This window comes from Moschus berezovskii, chromosome 1 (assembly GCF_049115385.1).
Source record: "Moschus berezovskii isolate FMDL1 chromosome 1, NW_MosBer_1.0, whole genome shotgun sequence".
NCBI classification, from domain to species: Eukaryota; Metazoa; Chordata; class Mammalia; order Artiodactyla; family Moschidae; genus Moschus; species Moschus berezovskii.
The window spans coordinates 95,701,755-95,716,492 of record NC_142460.1 but is presented as its reverse complement, the minus strand read 5'-3'; the positions used below and the strand labels follow the sequence as shown (position 1 = coordinate 95,716,492).

The 14,738-nt window shown below is 40.8% G+C and overlaps 1 protein-coding gene across 3 annotated transcripts in view; it reads right to left on the bottom strand.

Moving 5' to 3' along the window:
- ATP13A4 (ATPase 13A4) overlaps positions 1–14,738 on the bottom strand; it is a 136,854-nt gene that overhangs the window by 48,149 nt on the left and 73,967 nt on the right. For all 3 annotated transcript variants that reach the window (XM_055407733.2, XM_055407726.2, XM_055407718.2), the window contains exons 10-14: positions 11,505–11,675; positions 10,213–10,370; positions 8,934–9,122; positions 5,978–6,039; positions 1,747–1,897 (exon numbers count right to left, since the gene is read on the bottom strand). In XM_055407733.2, coding sequence (XP_055263708.2) covers positions 1,747–1,897; positions 5,978–6,039; positions 8,934–9,122; positions 10,213–10,370; positions 11,505–11,675 — 731 coding nt within the window. The remainder of the gene's footprint in view (positions 1–1,746; positions 1,898–5,977; positions 6,040–8,933; positions 9,123–10,212; positions 10,371–11,504; positions 11,676–14,738) is intronic.

The following is a 14,738-nucleotide window of genomic DNA, read 5'->3' as shown; positions in this document are numbered from 1 at the left end:
TAATGCAACAGAAATACTATGGAACCTGAAGACCAGACACTTCTGAATTATTCATACAATTTCTTCTGCTTTCTCTGCTAGAATTTGTGTCATAAAGGCTTTCTTCATTTCAGAGGGCTTAACCTGGAAACACTGAGCATGAATAGCCAGTACTTTATTGTCTTTCTTCTCCTGGTTCACTGTTGCCCCTGCTCTTTCCTCTCTGTCTAATTTGGATGGACGGTCCTCAGGGTACAGGAGGGCAGGGACTGTGATGTACATGGTTAACTTTTGGTAAACAGTAATTGCTATAATAATGATCCTAAATAATAGGCAAAGGAACCTTTTAACCAAAGATGCCATAATGCTTTATAATCATCTCTTGGAGTGGCAGAAAAAAAGAAAATCTCAGAGAGGAAATTATAATTCCTACTTAAAGATACAGAAACGGTAACCCAGGAAGGATGGGGAAAGCTACATCAGACTAGTACAGACGCATGCCTGTTAACACTGGGAGGTGGTGGTGGTTTAGTTGCTAAGTCATATTGGACTCTTTCTGATCCCATGGACTGTAGCCCAACAGGCTTCTCTGTCCATGGGCTCTCCCAGGCAAGAACACTGGAATGGGTTGCCATTTCCTTCTCCAGGGGATCTCTGGACCCATGGATTGAACCCGTGTCTCCTGCATTGGAGGCAGCTTCTTTACGACTGAGCCACAGGGAAGCCCCATTAATGCTAGAAGGGACCTTAAAGACTGTGTCTTTCAGTGAGGATTTTATACATGTTATTACACAGACCTGGAACTGAATCAGGTTACGGAGAGTGGAGTGGGCTGTGGCTAAGTAGGTGGGGACACATGTTCCTTAAGCTGTGCCTTTACATCTTCTGTCTCAACCAGAGTAACTCCAATGATTTGTTTTGGGCAGGGTGCTTTTGAATAAAGTTTCCTTTTAAGAAAAGATTCCAGCTTTTTTGTTTTCTTTCATGTGAACACTGCTGGTCTAGTTCAATTCCCTCATTTTAAAGTCATGGAAAGCCCCAACAGGCTAAATGACCTCACGAGGTCAAGGAGTCAGAGTAGAGCCAAGATGAGAACTGGGAGAGTCAGATACCTGGTCCTGAACAAGACCATTTGCTCTGAAATCCACTTCAGAGTCTCAGTAAAAGTTCTCATGGTGTTCTTTTAAGTGCCTAGTCTTAGAGACAGAATTATACTAAAGTAATAGAAATAAAACTCCTGGTAACAATGAATTGCCCTAAGTGCTGAGGAAGTGATGCTTCCTAATCCCCTTGTTCTAGAAAACTTTGAAATCAGACATGGCTCATATTGTAGTTGAAAAGAGTTAGAACATAATTATATAATAATTATACTGAGACTATTGAGCTGGTAACAGATTCCAGGCACAGTACCAGGGATTTCTAACATGCATCATTCCATTTAATCCTCACAATAACCCCAATACAGAAATACACTGTACAGAGCAGAAAACGGTTTAGATGAGCCTGCCCCTCACTGCCACATGTAATCCGTATTGGAGACCTCTCTGGAGAAGGAAACGGTAACCCACTCCAGTATTCTTGCCTGGAGAATCCCATGGACAGAGAAGCCTGGTAGGCTACAGTCCACGGGGTCACAAAGAGTCGGACATGACTGAGCGATGGAACGGAATGGAATGGAATGCTATAAGTATTGAAGAGCTTTAATAAAACCTGGGTTGGCCTGGCCTTGAAGAAGCTTCTTAGAATCTCTGAAAAGCAGAGGCTTACCCAGGTGGTGGCCTCAAACATTTTGAGGTCCAGTGGGTCTCCCTGGATGGTCCCATCGAGAAGGATCAGAGAGTGGCAGCTGGTCATGGCCGCATACAGTGGGCCCCACGGCAAAGTCCTGCCTGAGGTAAAGCTGTGGACTTCCTGGAAACTGATGGAGAAAAGGGAAAGAACTTTAATCCTATTCCTCCAGGCCAAAGTGAAGCTTCTGGAGGTACCTATTTTTTAAAAAACATAAGTTAATATGCTTTGTTGCATTACATCCTCACTTTCTAATCCCCTCAAATGAACAGCGTTTCATTCAGCCATCATCCTTATATGAGTTCAGTGAGTATGAGAAAGATCCTGAGGTTCTTTCAAGCTCTTTCTTCCCTCTTTTCCCTACACCCCTCTCTGGCACTGATTTAAATCCAGAGGTATAGAAAGAGCTAGAAGTATCCCCCTTAGTTCTAACTGCATCTACTCCCACCTCAACTTCTGGACCCACTATTTCCTATGCTGTGAGACAGAACAGGCTAGCTCATACTACGGCTTCTTGTGTATATGTTGCCTTCAATCTATCCTTCAGGGCAGGGTTGTTTCTTCCATATCTCTTTTCAACATATCTGATGTTTGGTCCATGGCAGACAGTTGACAAATTTAAGAATAAATAAATGAATGAGTTGGTTACTGGAGATTTGAAAGACCATAATGTTAAATAAATGAAAAAATTTTTAAACATTTAGACAAGGACACTGCATTTTCCTCTTCTACCCCGGCATCTAGGGTCTATATCGCAGGCATCATTTCCATCACTTCCTACAGAAGTGGCCTCATTTAAAAATTTACCGAGACACAACTCAAATGTCATATGCAGGGTTCTTTCACTAATTCAGAATTGAAGTTACCAAATTTGGCCTTGGGCCTATGAAAGTATATCCTCTTATTGCTCAGGTCCTTCTTACACGTGTTGCACAGTAAGCGGTTTACAAAGCAGTCTATCCTACTTGGAGAACCCTGAGTAGCAGAAGGTGCTTCCCAGATTGAGGCCAAATCTGTTTCTTGGAACCAGTCAGAATCTACTTGCCCATCCTACTCCGTGTGGCCACTTCTTTCAGATTTGTGGGCCAGCTTGGTTGTACGCACTGTATTACTCCCTTCCTCTGGGGTTACACAGGAACCTCTAGCTGTGCCTCCAATATACAGTTTCCAGAACTCTGAACTTCCTATTTACTCTTTCTTGGAAGAGTTTGTATTTTTCACTTTTTGTCATAGTTTGCCTTAAAATTTGGTCTTCAGGATCAGACTATTATTTCTCATGATACGGACACTACGTTTCCCTTGGTTGCTCTAGCCTTTTGTTCCTGAAAGCTGGTACGGCAGAATATTAACTCATAACCTAAGCCATTTTCCTCCCTGGCTTCCTCATTCAAGCTTCCTAAGAGCTCAAAAACCTCTTGACTGAATACTGACCTTGTTGATGGTGGTATCTATTATTATATCCTGAAAGTTCAAGTACCTCAGCAGTTACAATGTGTCCCTGGTATTTTAGTAAACAACTAAAAGGAAGCAATCACCATCAGGGATTAAAACAGGCTCTCAAGCTCACACTGTGCAGCAAATAGATCAGGAAAAAAGAATCTTATTTTTAACACGGCACAAAAACTGTCTTCCATATGTAATTCTGAATACATAGTTCTATATTTCTGAGGACTGGGCCAGACTCTGACTGGTACAACAAATAAGTAGAATTCTCTGTCATCCCTGTCCTTGAATTTTTATTTGAATGTTTATGATTTATCAAGATCAGGTAATCAGGTAGATTTCCAATGGTTTTGAAGTACCTGGCACATTGGGAATGCCCTCTTTGGAAAAGATAAGAATTATTAGAAATTACCTTACATTTTACAATAATATATTTTATAGTTTTAAATCCAGAGAAGGCAATGGCAACCCACTTCAGTACTCTTGCCTGGAAAATCCCATGGACAGAGGAATCTGGAAGGCTGCAGTCCATGGAGTCGCAAAGAGTCGGATATGACTGAGTGACTTCACTTTCACTTTTCACTTTCATGCATTGGAGAAGGAAATGGCAACCCACTCCAGTGTTCTTGCCTGGAGAATCCCAGGGACGGGGGAGCCTGGTGGGCTGCCGTCTATGGGGTCACACAGAGTCGGACACACTGAAGCGACTTAGCAGCAGCAGCAGCTTTAAATCAAGTGCTGACTTCTTACTTAGAATTCAATCTGTTTTCTCTTATTCTACTAATTAAATCTGTCATTTTTGTAAAAATTAATTGCTCTTTTAGTCACTTGGAGCCAACTTTGAGCGTTTGGAGAAAGGAAGGGACTGGGAAAGAGAGTGAAAGGCTGAATTAATCCATCAATAATCTAAATATTCTATCAATTAGTTTTATTAAATTTGACAAGTCACTTTTAGAAACAGAAAGTTTTAAAAGTTTTGTGGATAAGATGATGTTAATTCAATAAGCAGAAGAACATTCAAAAGACAGAATATACTGAGTTCATTTTAGATAAACTAACATTTATTGTGCGTCTCCTGTATATGCCAGCTATAGAGCTATATGTCACTAGGGACAAATTTAATAAATAAGAAAAAGTGCTCTCTTCAGTTCAGTTCAGTTCAGTCGCTCAGTCGTGTCCGACTCTTTGCAACCCCATGAATCACAGCACACCAGGCCTCCCTGTCCATCACCAACTCCCAGAGTTCACTCAAACTCATGTCCATCGAGTCGGTGATGCCATCCAGCCATCTCATTCTCTGTCGTCCCCGTCTCCTCCCACCCCCAATCCTTCCTAGCATCAGACTCTTTTCCAGTAAGTCAACTCATCGCATGAGGTGGCCAAAGTATTGGAGTTTCAGCTTTAGCATCAGTCCTTCCAATGAACACCCAGGATTGATCTCCTTTAGAATGGATTGGTTGGATCTCCTTGCAGTCCAAGGGCTCTCTAAATCCTCACATATTTGGATAAATGCATACACTTTTAATAGAAGCTAAAACAGAAAAATACTAACAAACAAGATCAGCTATATATCCAAATGTATCTTTGAAAGAAAAAATAAAACTGGAAACTTTACTACTTACAATAGCCTTCTTCTATAGACTAAAATGGCTAAAAGCACCAGAATCAACTTTTTAACCCAGGAAATGGGCTTGTATCTTAATAGTATATTAATATGAAAATTTATTAAATATATATAACTAAAATATGTTATGGATAAGTCACGTGCATTCTCATAATGCAGAAGAATGTATAAAATGTATGTACATTGCAAGTATGAGAGGGAAATATTCTCATTAAAAAAACAAAACCTTGAATCTATTGTTGCTGTTGAGTTGCTAAGTCATATCTGACTCTTTGTGACCCCATGGACTATAGTCCCCCAGGCTTCTCTCTCCTTGGGATTTCCCAGGCAAGAATACTGGAGTGGGTTGCCATTTCCTTCTCCAAGGGATTTTCCTGACCCAGGGATCGAAGCCGGCTCTCCTGCATTGCAGACAGATTCTTTACCATCTGAGCCAAGAAATCAACTATACCTCCATTTAAAAACAAGAAAGCAAACTAAAAACCTGAATTTGTCAAATGTTCATGTTCACATCAGACTGGAAGTTGGAGTGGGAAGAAAAAGGAGGCTGTGAAACAAACTCAAACGAGAGGGCTCCAGGAGAGGGACAGGCAATAAATCTTTACTACCTTGCGTTGAAAATTGTCTAAATGGAATCCTTTCTGCCCAGAAAAAGAGGAGTTTCCAGAAGCCAGAACTAGAATATAAAGGAAAATGAAGTACACTAGCTGTGGTTCCACAGATATTCCTCGTACTGAAATTCGGTGTCTACAAGTCAGGGCCATGTTCCTCCTAGCACATGGAAAGGCTTCAGTTTGTGCTATGAACATTAACTCCTTGAAGGACAGTGTCCAGGTATTGCCCAAACGACGTACACTGGCCCATGACTAATATGCTGACAGCCAATCACACATTAGCAAGAAGAATGCAGTGTCAAAACTTGCCCCTCATTTCATGGTTTCCGTAAGTATCCTGGGCTGGGATGGGGTGGAGGAGGATGCACATTTTAGTGAGTTTGGAAACAGTGAAGAAAAGAAATGAAGTTTGGCAATCACTCTAGCAATCACTGCTCACCAAAGCCAGTGCCAGAATCTCTTCTTTATTAGTGTTCAGGAAAAAACTGGGAAAAAGGAAAGGATAATGCATTTGATCCCGAGTACTTACCCGTTCCCATCACAGGGCACGACTCCCCAGAGATCCAAGCCATCCCTTGTTAAGGTGCCTGTCTAAACAGAAACAAGAGCTCACTTTACTCTGAAGATTCAGCAGCCCATAGTGACACCAATAAGTTATGCTTTAACAGGAAAATGTATGTCACAAACCCATGGTCAAGATCAGCACTTCGAGGAAGAACACAATCAAATGGGTATCTGGAGTCCTGGGTGGAAGCTTTGATGAACTCATACCAATTGTGGGACAAACTGGCACTTAATCTCTTTGAACTTTAGTGTTCTCAGAGATAAAGGGAAGAAAACAGTTACTGCCTACATATTTGAGAGACCTGATTTGAGAATTTAATGAAAGACTGAATGGATGGGAGAGTCGGTAAGCCTGCTCTAGGAGCTAAACTGTGTGTGTCCACTACATAGAGAACAGACTTGTGGTTGCTACGGGGGACGGGAGGGGAGGGGGGATGGATTGGCAGCTTAGGATTAGCAGATACAAACTAGTATATATAGGATGGATAAGCAGAAGGTCCTACGGTATAGCACAGGGAACTATATTCAGTACCCTCTGATAAACCATAATGGAAAAGAATATGAAAAAGAATATATTTGTATAACTCAGTCACTTTGCTGTACAGCAGAAATTAAACACAGCATTGTAAATCAAATATACTTCAATAACTTTTTAAAAAAATGGGTGAGTCCCAGCACTTATAGCAGAAGTTAAAAGTATGTCATCAGAAATATAGAAGTATAATTTTTCACTGTTCTAAAGAAACAGTTTGCTATTTTGACATCTATTTGTTAAAAAGGTGCTTGTTAGTATTTCTTATAGTGCAGTAAAGTGATGAAGAGTTTGGACTGGCTTAAAACACCAGCTGTGTGAGCTGGGCCAATTATTTAGTCCCCTAAACATCAGAGTCCTTATCTGTAATGTGGTCATAATCATATAGGATTGTTGCAAAGATTAAATGAGATAATATAGTGTTGAATGCAATGTCTGCATAGAGTAAGAATTGAGAATAATGAAAATTGCTCACAATTATTACTTTTTATTCAAATTCATATCACAATTATCTTTCCCACTCTTGTTTCCCTTTCCAAGCTCAAGGATAATATGATTCCAGAAACAGAACATCTTTCTGTGTGATGCTAGCTTGATCACAAAATAACCTTGACATGGTGGCACGAACCATATTAACCTTCTGTTCCTGGTAAATCTCTCTGATATGCCAGTAATTATAAAATACAGCTCTAATCCCATTAAGTCTCTGCTATCCCAGACCTTCCCAGTACTGTTTAATGGGTACAGAGTTTCAGTTGGGGAAGATAGAGTAAGTTCTGGAGATGGATAATGATGATGGCTGCATAGCAACCCGAAAGCACTTAAAGCCCCTTAAAAATGGTTAGCATGGTAAATTTTATGTTATAAATCTTTTGCCACAACAAAAAATAAGTAAATGGAAGGAAACAATAAAAAAGGAGAAAACACTTTCAATGAATGGCTCCCCACTACCTACAATGTATATAAAAATTTCTTAGCCATATATTCCAGGTCTACAATACGCTTTCCCATCACTAAGGTTCTTCTCTGATCAAAGTCACTCTGTTCTCTCCTGACTCCATGCCCACATTCACATGACTATAATGTCTGCGAATTGTTTATCTTTAAGAATTGTTTTGTATATATTATGACATTTGACATGCAAAAGGACTTTCTCTTTTTCAATTTAATTGCCAAGACAGTGGTTTACATTACATTATAAATAACATTAGATAAGTTTTGCCAACATTATACTTCTATTTCAGTACGCTTACCACTAAAATTTTAATTTAGGAAACCCTTCTGATGGAGAGACTGTCTCTTTGGAGTTAGCCAGTTCTTAGAGATAGCCAGGGTCTCAGCCAAGAACATGCCTTTGATATGCAAACTAACCAGTCAGGAGTCATACCTTCTCTATCTGGCCACTCTCCCCTGGAAACATCACCCTAGGGCCAGCTACTAGACAACTAGAGATCAATCCTATAGACCAAAACCCATCAAAATCATTCCAAATAGCTAGTTGTCATCTATGTACCCTGCCCTGTCTTGTCTTTCCTGCAGAAACTCCTTTATAAAGACCATAACCTGAGCATTCCCCTCAATCCTCCTTTCCTTCCTGATCAAAATCTGGCATTCCATCTCTGGCCCTGCCTGGTAGGACACACCTCTTCTGTCAGGGAACTGTAACATTAAATGCATTTTTTTAATGGCATTTTCTGCCAGCAGCCACTTAGTCACCTTTATAAATTAAGACACGGGTACAAAACAGCCCTTCATTTCCATCTTACCCTCTTATAGCTCCCACCTTCATACCAGCATGTGTATATAGATGAAAAGAGTATATTCAGGAGAAGGCAGAATAAGAGGCTGGTTGGGAGTAACTGGTATGGGATCAAGGATTATTTTAAGCAATTTACTGCAGATGGAAAACTATAGAAAAGAAAGATTTCCTGGGGATTTATTTTAACCCAGTCTCATAGTAAGAGACAGCTAAATAAATGTTTTCTTTTTTATTCATTCATTAAGTCAATGAATATTTATTGAACACTGACTATACGCCAGGCAATAATCCTAGCCTTAGGGATACAGTAGTAACCATAGTAAAAGGTTTAAATTTTGTATGACAGTTTTGGCTATAGAGGGACAGAATGCTATTTTAATTCATTGTGATTCATAGAATATTAGAGCTGAAAGAACCCTAAAAGATTCACCTACTCTCCCTTCTCTAAACCCTAAAATCTGAGATCAAGAGATGTATCTGTCCTAGATGACATATCCAATCAGAGATAAAATGAAATCAGGTACCCAGTATCCACATCCAAGGTTTCTTGCCTCACAAGAATGTAAAGCACCTGTGCATGATGACAATGATGATAAAAACGGCGCTGAGGGTATGATGAAACATGCATACCTTGTCAAAGCAGACCAGGTTTAATTGTCCACATACGTTGATCCTCTGGGGGCTAATGCAGAAGATGCCTCTTTTCTTCAGCCTCCTCTGGGCATACATAATACCTGTGGTCAGAGCAGCAGGCAGGGCAGGAGGAACTGCAATTGTGATGACGTCAAGGGCTTTCTTCACTACCTCCCCGGGATTTTCCTGGGAGGACAAAGTTAGCTATTACAGATAAATCAGTTGTGAACACTTCAATGCATGTGACTCTTTCCCTCCTCTTTATTTTCTATTTTGGTACAGATTTCTAGACATTATATGAGCTGGCCAAATGTGGTTTAAAGAGAATGAGCACATTTGTTGGCTCTCTCTATATTTTGTCCAAGTGTAATGAAAAAGTCTTTAACAATTCATACTGCTACCAGCAGAGAACAATGTACCAGTTTGCCACGACCTTATCAACATTGGTTTTTATTTAAAATTCCTCATTTAACAGCTATAAAATACTACATTATTGGAATAAACATATTCTCAAATTGAAGATGAAAAAATAGAGTAAGGCAAAATCCAAGAGTAGAGGCATGTTACTGTTAGGGGAAACACACTGATTGAAACCTTCCACCCTGGCCAGGCACCATAGTAACCATTTGCATGAGTTGTTTTACTACAGGTGGTCCTGGTAAGGAAAACAGAACTATTAAGCCTCCACCAACCGGAAGAGTTCAGGAAAGGTTAAAAGGAGACACCACCTGTCTGACCACCTCCCAGAATCCTCCTCTCTGGCGTCCATCTTGGCTGAACAAGGCGTGCACCACCAGGAAGGACTCTGAGTCAGAATGATTAGCTAAGGACAACCCGGAAACTAATCCCATCACCATAAAACCCGAGCCATGTGGCAGAGCTATTCTCCTGGGTTCCCTTACCCTACTGCTTTCCACCCAGGGGGAACTTTCCCAATAAAATCTCTTGCTTTGTCAGCACATGTGTCTCCTCGGACAATTCATTTCCAAGTGTTAGACAAGAGCCCAGGTTCGGGCCCTGGAAGGCGGTCCCCTTTCCTACAACATTACTATCTCCATAAACACAGTGTTTTATCCCACTGGATCTGATGGCTATTACGGAGCTTGGTGATCAACTGCTTATATTGGGGATCTAAGGATACACAGGCTGGTTTCAGCATTTGGCTTAGTTTTCCCAAGTTTGAAAATCACCCCTTAGATTAAAGTCAACAAGAGAATAAGAGACACTATATAAATGAGTGTACGTGCACTGTAGTAAAAGAACAAAAGCAGCTTACCCCACTGAGCACATAGACGCACAAAGTATAGATCATCCCAATGGTGGCTGTCCCTACGAGGCACAGGAGGAAACTGATGGCGTCCCTGTAGAGCTTAAAATTCATTGGCTTGGGGTAGAGAATGGATCTCACGAGGTCTCCCTTTGCAGTGTTGAACCCTGAAGCAGTAAACACACACCTCACACTCTCAGGATGACAAATCCTTCTGCTAGTGCTCTTCTAATCTTCAACAGGGCCTTTGTTTCCCCTAGAGAAACTTAAACAGTACTTAAGCCCAAACACAATTAAAGGATGATTGGCAAAATACCTAAATGCTAGAATGAATATATCCTAGTTCTTTCAGAGCCTCTCTGGCTTTCCTTCCTTATATTTCTAATTTCAGTGCATCCCCTAGATAGTAAAGCACCCTATGGGGGCAGAGTACAGCTTTTCCAAATATAGCTTCACTTTAAGGAAAGGGTTTGTAAGTGTGCACACATACACGTGTGTATGTGTGCACACACACACGCAGAACACTTGAATTTAAATGGTCCAGTAAATACAGATGGATTCAACTTCTAATACTTTTTTCATCAAGTTTTCAATTTCTAGTCCTACTTGGAAAAAACTTGGGATTTGTTCTTTGGGTTTGAAAACCTAAGCTCTAGGTCCTGTTCTGTCAGTGACTGGCTGTTTGATTTTTTTTTTTTTTTAAGAAGAACTTTTCCTGAATTGTGCGGGCTCCAGACTATTCATGTACAAAGTGAGCACAGGCATCTTTGTTCCACTAATTTGATATGTGGAAATAGTTTCGGAGAAGGCAATGGCAACCCACTCCAGTACTCTTGCCTGGACAATCCCATGGATGGAGGAGCCTGGTGGGCTGCAGTCCATGGTGTTGTGAAGAGTCAGACACGACTGAGTGACTTCACTTTCACTTTTCACTTTCATGCATTGGAGAAGGAAATGGCAACCCACTCCAGTGTTCTTGCCTGGAGAATCCCAGGGACGGGGGAGCCTGGTGGGCTGCCGTCTATGGGGTTGCACAGAGTCGAACATGACTGAAGCGATTTAGCAGCAGCAGGAAATAGTTTATAAATTACAAAGCATGTGAATAATACTTATTGTCACCAGTGTTATTGTTCTTACTAAAAGGTATATGCCATAGTTAAATTCACATTTTAAATATCTTTATTTACATATATGGGGTTTGTCATCTAAAGACTGCTCCTTACCTAATTCATTTAAAGCACTAGATAAAGAGAGTGAAAATATTTCATGAAAATAATAAAATGCAGGAGATGTTAACTAACCTGTCTGCAGTACCACTGCTTTCACGGTGCTGGAGCAGGCCCCCTTGGCCTGGATAACCTCTGTTCCACAGAAGAGGACGTGCCGCTTTTGCTCCCCTTCACTCTGTGTTTTCCAGGGCACTGAGCCATCCATCTTAGGTAATGGAGTTTTAGTGACTGGAATACTTTCTCCTACAGAAAACAAGCATCTCAGTTTGTGAGGTGGGAGACCTTCATTCATTTAAATCATGCATTCACCAACCCATCACATGCCAGGCATTTTTTGTTAGCTTGTCACATAGCAGGAACAACCTTTGGTATAGACAATATAAGGAGAAATATAGTTCTTGTGTTTAAGAAGTTTGTAGTCCAGAGAGAGAGACAGGAATAAAAAAAATTAAGTATAATGTCATGTTAGAAATACTCCAAGTCTTATAAAATCAGACAGGGATGCTGAAATAGATTGGAAACAACCATTTAGGGAATAGCAAGTTGTGCAGTCTAGAATGCAGGGTCTGGGGAGTAAGAGGTCATGAGAGCTATGTAGGATCCAAAGCATGGAGAGCCCTTCATGCACACACTTGAGTGTTTAAATGTCTTTCTATAGGCACTGGTGGCAGGAGAGAAATAGGGAGGTATTTCGTTGTTCAATTCAGGAGAGTATCATCACATTTACGTATAAGACAGTGTATTCTATCTTCAATACATGGAATGAATTGGAAGACTGATGAGATTGCAGAGTCATACTGTTGGGAAACCATCACAAGGGTCCAGTTGAAGAGGACAAGGTCTGAACTATGGCAGCTGACAGTAGGTATAGGAAAGAAGCACTGGTTTTGAGAAATAAGAAAGTTAGCAGCTACAAAACTTGGGGAGATTTTTATACTGGTAGATCCTAGCAATAGAGAAATTTTAAGTGGCTTCCTGGTTTCTGATGATCTCTGTTTATTTCCAAGGCAAACCATTCAATATCACGGTAATCCAAGCCTATGGCCCAACCAGTAATGCTGAAGAAGCTGAAGTTGAACGGTTCTATGAAGACCTACAAGACCTTTTAGAACTAACACCCAAAAAAGATGTCCTTTTCACTATAGGAGACTGCAATGCAAAAGTAGGAATTCAAGAAACACCTGGAGTAACAGGCAAATTTGGCCTTGGAGCATGGAATGAAGCAGGGCAAAGGCTAATAGAGTTTTGCCAAGAGAATGCACTGGTCATAGCAAACACCCTCTTCCAACAACACAAGAGAAGACTCTACACATGGACATCACCAGATGGTCGACACCGAAATCAGATTGATTATATTCTTTGCAGCCAAAGATGGAGAAGCTGTATACAATTAGCAAAAACAAGACCAGGAGCTGACTGTGGCTCAGATCATGAACCTTATTGCCAAATTCAGACTTCAATTGAAGAAAGTAGGGAAAACAACTTGACCATTCAGGTATGGCCTAAATCAAATTCCTTGTGATTATACAGTGGAAGTGAGAAATAGATTTAAGGGACTAGATCTGATAGAGTGCCTGATGAACTATGGATGGAGGTTCGTGACATTGTACAGGAGACAGGGACCAAGACCATCCCCATGGAAAAGAAATGCAAAAAGGGGAAATGGCTGTGTGAGGAGGCCTTACAAATAGCTGTAAAAAGAAGAGAAGCGAAAAGCCAAGGAGAAAAGGAAAGATATATGCATCTGAATGCAGAGTTCCAAAGAATAGCAAGGAGAGATAAGAAAGCCTTCCTCAGTGATCAATGAAAAGAAATAGAGGAAAACAACAGAATGGGAAAGACTAGAGATCTCGTCAAGAAAATTAGAGATACCAAGGGAACATTTCATGCAAATATGGGCTCAATAAAGGACAGAAATGGTATGGACCTAACATAAGCAGAAGATATTAAGAAGAGGTGGCAAGAATACACAGAAGAAGTGTACAAAAAAGATCTTCATGACCTAGATAATCACTCACCTAGAGCTAGACATCCCAGAATGTGAAGTCAAGTGGGTCTTAGAAAGCATCACTATGAACAAAGCTAGTGGAAGTGATGGAATTCCAGTGGTGCTATTTCGAATCCTGAAAGACGATGCTGTGAAAGGGCTGCACTCAATATGCCAACAAATTTGGAAAACTCAGCAGTGGCCAGAGGATTGGAAAAGGTCAGTCTTCATTCCAATCCCAAAGAAAGGCAATGCCAAAGAATGCTCAAACTACCACACAGTTGCACTCATCTCACATGCTAGTAAAGTCATGCTCAAAATTCTCCAAGCCAGGCTTCAGCAATACGTGAACCATGAACTTCCCGATGTTCAAGCTGGCTTTAGAAAAGGCTTGAAAAAGCAAGACAGTTCCAGATAAACATCTATTTCTGCTTTACTGACTAGACCAAAGCCTTTGACTGTGTGGATCACAGTAAACTGTGGAAAATTCTGAAAGAGATGGGAATACCAGACCACCTGACCTGCCTCTTGAGAAACCTATACGCAGGTCACGAAGAGACAGAACTGGACATGGAACAAAAGACTGGTTCCAAATAGGTAAAGGAGTATGTCAAGACTGTATATTGTCCCCCTGATTATTTAACTTATATTCAGAGTACATCATGAGAAATGCTGGGCTGGAAGAAGCACAAGCTGGAATCAAGATTGCTGGGAGAAATATCAATAACCTCAGATATGCAGATGACACCACCCTTATGGCAGAAAGTGAAGAGGAACTAAAAAGCCTCTTGATGAAAGTGAAAGAGGAGAGTGAAAAAGTTGGCTTAAAGCTCAACATCCAGAAAACTAAGATCATGGCATCCAGTCCCATCACTTCATGGGAAATAGATGGGGAAACAGTGGAAACAGGGTCAGACTATTTTTCTGGGCTCCAAAATCACTGAAGATGGTGATTGCAGCCATGAAATTAAATGACACTTACTCCTTGGAAGGAAAGTTATGACCAACCTAGATAGCATATTAAAAATCAGAGACATTACTTTGCCAACAAAGGTCCGTCTAGTCAAGGCTATCGTTTTTCCAGTAGTCATGTTTGGATGTGAGAGTTGGACTGAGCTGAGCGCCGAAGAATTGATGCTTTTGAATTGTGGTGCTGGAGAAGACTCTTGAGAGTCCCTTGGACTGCAAGGAGATCCAACCAGTCCATCCTAAAGGAGATCAGTCCTGAGTGTTCATTGGAAGGACTGATGTTGAAGCTGAAACTACAATGCTTTGGCCACCTCATGGGAAGATTTGACTCATTGGAAAAGGCCCTGATA